Source organism: Trichechus manatus, unplaced genomic scaffold (genome assembly GCF_000243295.1).
Source record: "Trichechus manatus latirostris isolate Lorelei unplaced genomic scaffold, TriManLat1.0 scaffold00232, whole genome shotgun sequence".
NCBI classification, from domain to species: domain Eukaryota; kingdom Metazoa; phylum Chordata; class Mammalia; order Sirenia; family Trichechidae; genus Trichechus; species Trichechus manatus.
In genome coordinates this window covers 3,168,390-3,175,720 of record NW_004444168.1, presented here as the reverse complement: position 1 = coordinate 3,175,720, position 7,331 = coordinate 3,168,390, and the positions used below count along the sequence as shown (strand labels likewise).

General features: G+C 37.5%; 1 protein-coding gene across 1 annotated transcript; it reads left to right on the top strand.

The window, feature by feature from the left end:
* Positions 1–3,537: 3,537 nt before the first annotated feature.
* On the top strand, positions 3,538–4,554 carry LOC101356273 (olfactory receptor 51T1). The gene has a single exon (XM_004389109.3). The coding sequence runs from the start codon at positions 3,562–3,564 to the stop codon at positions 4,537–4,539; it is 978 nt and encodes a 325-aa protein (XP_004389166.1). The 5' UTR covers positions 3,538–3,561; the 3' UTR covers positions 4,540–4,554.
* Positions 4,555–7,331: the final 2,777 nt, after the last annotated feature.

The window sequence follows — 7,331 nt, the reverse complement described above, 5'->3', positions numbered from 1 at the left end:
AGACATTGAACTTTGTCCACTACTAGTTCTAGAGATCATGCGCTCCTTGGATCTAGAGAGAAAGTTCTCTGCTTTTTATTTTATTTTCATATCTCCATTCAATAGAAAACAAGTTCCGTAGCAGCAAAATGAGCTTCTCTTCTTCTCCTCCTGTTCCTCATCCAGTGGCATCTTCCTGCCCTTTATGAGTCACTGTCCAAAGAATAGAATATAACTGAAAGCTACTTTACTGACATCTTATCTCTTCATTACTCTTTTACCTCAAAACTCCCCTCATATGGGGACACACACAACACAAATATATGCAGATATTCACATATTTTTAAATACAAGTGAACTTCACATACATTCTTCTTTAAATGTGTAATGAGGATACAGATCTCTATTTTACTTATTTCTCATCTCTATTCCTTTTATGAATTACATAGATATATGATAGAATATAGCAGTTCTTTCATTTTAAAATAAGAATATCACACAGTCCAGCTTGTCTCATAATCCTGGCTTCTCTGACAGTGTGGTTCAGTGCAAAAAAATGGACTTTGGAGTTAGCAGATCTGGTTTTGAATCTTGAATCTGTATCTAATTATTTTACGTTGTATATGCTATTTAACCTCACTGGATCCATTTTATTTGTTTAACATAGAAGAAAAAAATCTACCTCAATTTTTTGCTAGGATTATATAAAATGATACATAAGGTGGCTAGCAAAATGTATGTCATACAATAAGCATGTTAATTCTCCTCCTTTTCCCTTAGCCTACCGTCCTTTATTTATTTCCAAATCAATCAGAGAGAGCACTCTCTTTATGTTCCTTGGTTGGTTCTAGGCTCAATCCATATTTCTATCTTCCCATCTTCATCCTTCTTTATATCATCTATCATTTATTCACCTATCCATCAATATTTTACCAGTTGTTGTCGAATCAGCTGTGACTCATGGCAACCTCAAGTGTGTCAGGGTAGTACTGTCCTCCATAGGATTTTCAACGGTTGATTTTTTGGAAGTAGTTTGCCAGACAATTCTTGCAAGGCACTTTTAGGTGGACTTGAACTGTGTTCCCAGAGAGCCAATATTCTAGTGGGAGAAAGAAATGTGCTCAAGCAATCACAATAAAATAGAAGTGTTCTAAAAAGCATATATAAAATGCTTTTGGAGGACACTCAATGGACTGAGAAATTTTGTGTTGCAGAGGGACTTATGGACGGTTATTACCAAAAAAGAGATTCACTCTTAACACCTGCCTTTGTCAGGCTGAGAAGAAGAAGAAGAATCCAACAAAAATCTCAACAGTTTAGTTCTCAAATAGTTATGTTTTCTTGTCTATTTTTTCTTCCCTCGTTTTCCCATGTAGTAATAACTCCCCATTAATATTTTGCCTTGGCTTCTTACGTCATTCAGTTTTACTAGGTTGTGAGAGTTTTAAATACAGAAACGATTCTTCACTCATTTCTGTCTCATAGCATAGTGGTTAAGAGCTACAGCTGCTAACCAAAAGGTTGGCAGTTCAAATCCACTAGTTGCTCCTTGAAAACCCTATGGAGCACTGTCGAGTTGGGTTGGGTTTTGGCCCTTAGCACAGCAACTGGCATAAAATCATCATTCAGAGAACTGACTGGTTGATTTGGTTCAGTACATTTATAATTTATATTTCATTTGGCATCAGCTTTCCAATTCTTACTTTTCTTTCCCAAGAAGATGCTGGCCATGTGTAATGTACCAGTACTAATGACTACAGCAGAAAAAGTAATGCTCCCCTCTTTTTTCCCCATTGAGGTAACAAGTGATTATTTCTATCACTATTTTCAGTAGACTGGAGGAGGGGTCAAAAAACAACTCACAATCCGTCATATTCATCTTTATTTAGTGGCAGTCAAGATCTAGTATTAACATTTCTTTTATTTATCTGTCACGAGTGCAGCAAGCCCTGACTACTGAAAGATGAAGACACTTAGGCCCTGTTGTGTCCACATAGACAACTGGGCTAGGTATACCATTCCTTGTTAGCTCTTTGTTGATGAGTACTTGAGCAAAGTAAAAAACAAAACGAAAAAAGTCTCCAATGATGGTACCAGTAGTCAGTTACAAGTACTCAATAGAATTTCAATGGTCATTTAAAATATACGCCCCAGCTTATGCCTCCCTTGTGACTCCAGTTCTTTTTCTTTGCTACTATTCTATGTGCTTTCTCATCATCTGAACTACTTGAGATACCAACATGTGATATCACCTCAGCCTGACTGTTCCTGTAGTGACTCCCTTTGTGTAACCAGTCCCTACTTCCACTTCATTCATGCTTTTTCCAAAGTCATTAATCACATGTTGCTGAGTGCTTCCCAAGCACAGGTCAACATGTCTCAAAGTAATCTAATAACATGGACATAACCAGGCCCTAAGAGAGTGAATTTCACTAATTTACTTAGGAGAATTCTGTATATTGGCAGAAGTGGTTTACTCATAGCGAGACAAGGAAAGCAAGGAAGGGGGAATGCAGAGTTTGGTCATCCTGGATCCTCCCAATAACATAAAGTGGGTGCAAGGGGCCACAGCTCAGTCATAGTGTAGCCAATTAAGAAAAGTGTGGTTTCCAAGGTGACCTATTAAACTCTTGTTCTGACCTTGACAAAATATCAGAACTGAGGTGGAAGCTGATATGGCAGGGGTCTTATCTAGTCTTGCTTCCTATGCCTTGATCAGGATACCTAAATCATGTATTTCAAAACAATTTCTGGAATTCTTGATAAGATTCATTAGGGCAGTCTGCTCATAGCAAGTGGGTTTAAGATTTCATGGTGGATATCCATGGGAAGCAATAGAAATAGCTACCCCAAAGTGTAAGATGGAGAGAAGGATAACAGGGGTGAGTAGACCTGGGAAACTACATAGACACAGAAATAGAACACAAGATGAATCCATGTCCCATAAACATATATAATGGAGGAGAAAGTACATTACAGGAACTGGAATAGAGAAGCCCTGTTACTAAAGGAAGCTTCTAATAGAAGAGTCTAAGATAGGAGTGTGGTCCAAGATTCAGGGACAAGGATAGCCCTTGCTACATTATCCCAAACCAGCTTCCAGCGAGGACATCATAGAATTTGCCTTCACAGGTGCCCATTAGCTCTTGTATTCATATCCATTACTTCCAGAGCAACTTATGTATTATGGAGACTTAATACAAAGACATGTTAAATTGTACTTGTGGTTGTTGTTGCTTTGTTGATATGTATGCATGTGTGTGACAGAAGTCCATAAGCACCTCTTACCTCAATCAGGGATAGTCTAGGCACTATAGTAGTGATAAGCCTAGAGAGATTGATGGTTACAATTTGGATAAGGTAGAGGCAGGAAAATGGGGCTACGATCTGAACAGAAAATCCAAGACACTGTAAAATTAAGCGATAGGCACAGTAATTAGATTGAGGATGTTGAATAAAGACAGACAATTGTGTAATTGTGGAAAGGGTTCAAAAAAAGGGATTAGAATATGATAAAAGGATCAATATCATAACAGACACTTTAACTATTGTCTCTCTTTTCAGGTGTGTCCTCAATCTATCATGTTAATTTTCAATAATACCACATCCTCCTCCTCATATTTCCTCCTCACTATTTTCCCTGGGCTGGAACTTGGTCATGTCTGGATCTCCATTCCCATCTGCTGTCTCTACACCATTGCCCTCTTGGGGAACAGCATGATTCTACTTGTCATCATTACTGACAGGAGTCTCCACAAGCCTATGTACTATTTCCTCTCCATGCTGTCAGCTGTTGATCTATGTTTGACTATCACAACCCTCCCCACTGTGCTTGGGATTCTCTGGTTTCATTCCCAGGAAATCAGCTTTAAAGCCTGCCTCATTCAGTTGTTCTTTGTACATGCCCTCTCCTTTCTGGAGTCCTCAGTGCTGGTAGCCATGGCCTTTGACCGCTTCATGGCCATCTGTAACCCACTGAAGTATGCCACTATCCTCACAGACATGATGACCACGGTGATTGGACTGGCCATCTGCATCCGGCAAGTAATTATCATGTTTTTCATGTTTCTAGGCTTGAGGAACATGTCTTTCCGGGGAGGCCGAGAGCTCTCCCATCCATTTTGCTACCACCCAGATATAATCAAATACACATATCGTAACCCTTGGATTGCCAGTTTTTTGGGCATGTTTTTTCAGCTCTACCTGACTGGCACTGACTTATTGTTCATCCTTTTCTCGTATGTCCTGATCCTTCGTACTGTTCTGAGCATCGTGGCACCCAAGAAGCAACAAAAAGCCCTCAGCACTTGTGTCTGTCACATCTGTGCTGTCACTGTTTTCTATGTGCCAATGATCAGCCTATCTATGGCACACCGCCTCTTCAGCTCTACTCCAAGAGTGCTCTGTAGCATTTTGGCCAATATTTATCTGCTCTTACCACCTGTACTGAATCCTATAATTTACAGCTTGAAGACGAAGACAATCCGCCAGGCTATGCTTCATCTGTTCCAATTCAAGGGTTCACGCAGATCCAATGGCAGGGGTCTTAGAGAAAGGTGAGGTTCAAATCGCCAAGGATTGTCATAACATGAATTATGTATAAGTAGGAAAGGGATTTAGGACATTGGCATCCTCAGATATTTTGGTTACTTATGTGATTCCAACTCAATTTTTGAAGCAAGGAAAAACAAACTTCCCTGAGGTGACCAAAGAGTTTAAACAAATTAATACAATTCAAAACCAAATTAATTGTGTATATGTCCCTCAAACATTTTTTAGAACAATCACATGGGCTCCCATGCACATTAAATGCATAATAAGATCACTTTATCCTGATGAAAAATTTATCTATTTAAGAAAGGAAATTCTTAGGCCACAAATAAATGACAATAATTTTATTTTTTTTCATTCAGATGAATAAAATCTTTTTTTTTCCTTGAGGGTAAATTTTCCAGAAGGCAATGAAGATTTTTCCTTGAGCTGGTAAAAGGAAAAGTTATACATGTGTTCAAATGCACACACATAGAAATTTGCTGTTTAACTCTAGGAAAATCTTGCACACTGGTTTCAGTTCCTGGAGTCACCTCTAGAGAGCCCTATACCCCCAGAGATGTATTCCATATAGTCTATATTTTCTTTAAGCCCTTTCCTCCAATGAGTCCAATATGTAGTTACATATTGATTCTTTTCTTGTTGACTAGATATTTAAATATAGTTCTAATTGTGATTCCATAGTCCCTTTTTGATGTCTACTCTGTCTCTGAACAATATTATTTTTGTGTTTGCCCTTAATTATTGGACTGCTAACTTCCTACTTAGCTGTTAGCTACCTTCACTTTCCAGTGTACTTGTAATTGCACGGTACAGAGTTGGTGTGGTGTTGGAGAGAATTCTTCTACACACAGAGTTATGAAACTTTAGTTCTGCCCAGGATAATCCCATGTCTGAGCACAGTACACCAAGCAGATATTCTGATGTGGGCCACTTTCCCCTATATCACCTTCGTACTCCCTGGCAGACAGGGAATACCAGTCCCAAACTCTGGTATGTTAGCCTGAGCTGTCTTTGATTCATACAAAAAAAAAAAAAAAAAAAAATTCAGTGTGAAGCTCAAGTGCTGCCAACTAGTCTCCTCTGCTTTAATCATTACCAACAATATTCAAATTTATTTATAGCTACTGCTTACTGACTTTGGCAATAGGTTTTCTATCAGTCCAGATGTTCAGTGTCCAGTGTGCTTGTAATTTATTATCATATTCTGAGTTGTGAAAGGCATTTTTCTTTTTTTTTTTTTCCATAGTAAATTGAGAGATGTTGTGTCCGGGCCTACTAGCCAGCTGACATTTTATATATACTGTGTAAGCACTGGAGATATGACAACAAATTTTTGAAATTCTTTTGAGGAAACAAAATACAAGTATGAAAGACAGACATGTAAACCAATAATAACAACATAGCAAGGTAATTAGAGAAATGTAGGGTCCACAGAGAATCTCCCAATTCATGATACAAAATAGTTAAGGGTTGACTTATTCTCAGTTTAAGATTTATACCTTTTCTGCTTCTAACTAATCACAAATAAAAGATGAACAACAAACAAATGGATTTTTATAGAAATTAATTCAAGACAGTCAATCATCTTTAGCTGATTATCTTTTTTAATGGAACTATACATATGTGAATATGATTTTATATTGTATAATATATGGTCATATTTTCTGCTAGTTTAAAATTGCTTCTAGTTTAATGTAATTGAGTATATCATAGTTCAAAATACCATGTGCATAAACAAGCAAAAGAGCCATTATTTTATGACATATATTTTTACAGCAGCTGATCAAGAATATCAGTGTTTCAAAAATTACTGTATTATTATCTTTCCTATTCCTTACTGATAGCAAAACTGTCACTCTGTTTTCCTTTTAGTAGCTATGATTTCATGGATCCCTAGAGCAATGTAGAGAAAAAAGCTGGTCTGTTTAAAAAAATGTTACAAGAAAGTTTATTGTCATCATGAAGCAAGGCTATAAATGTTCTAAAGTAAAAGACATAATCATTTGTTGTTTTATTTTGATTGTAAAGGAAATTAAGAAATATAGAGGTCTATGCCAATGTTTATTTCCATGAACAAAGGGAAATGATTGTTAACCAAAGCACTTTTGACCATAGACGTCTTTCACTGAAACGGTGAATCCAGAAGAATTTCCACAAAATTGACTGAAGGCCCCTCAACAAATATTGTCTGCAAGTCACCTAGAAGATGACCAGCAACTGGATTCGGATAGCATCTTTTAACTTCCAGATCTTTTGATATCCATTTCCTGTATAGAGACAGAATCTCTACTACACATGTACTTATCCTTGTGCTGTGTTGTTGTTAGATGCCATTGGGTCAATTTTGACTCACAGTGACCCCATGTGACAGAGTAAAACTGCCCCATAGGGTTTTCTTGGCTGTAATCTTTAGGGAAGCAGATTACTAGGTCTTTTTCCTGCAGACCTACCGGGTAGGTTTGAACTGCGAACCTTTCAGTTAGTAGCTGAGCTCTTAATTGTTTGAGCCACCGGTGCTCTTAAACATGTAATTAAACAGTGTAATTAAAATTCCATATCAGTGTGTTGATTCATGATTTTAATAACATTGCATAACTATCCAATAAATATCTTTTGATTCCTATATCACTCCTAAGGTTACAGACTTCAGAGCCAATATAGTGCCCCAGCCCATATGCTGTACTAATTATAAGGATGATTAAGACAGATAATTATCACTCCTCCGTAACGCTTTGCATAGAAAAATATTATTTTCTTCTCTGACACTGGCTTACCCTGCTATACTTTTTCCTATATCT

Bases quoted from the DNA above. Each gene is read 5' to 3' on its own strand.
- LOC101356273 (XM_004389109.3), top strand. From the start codon at position 3,562: ATGTTAATTTTCAATAATACCACATCCTCCTCCTCATATTTCCTCCTC.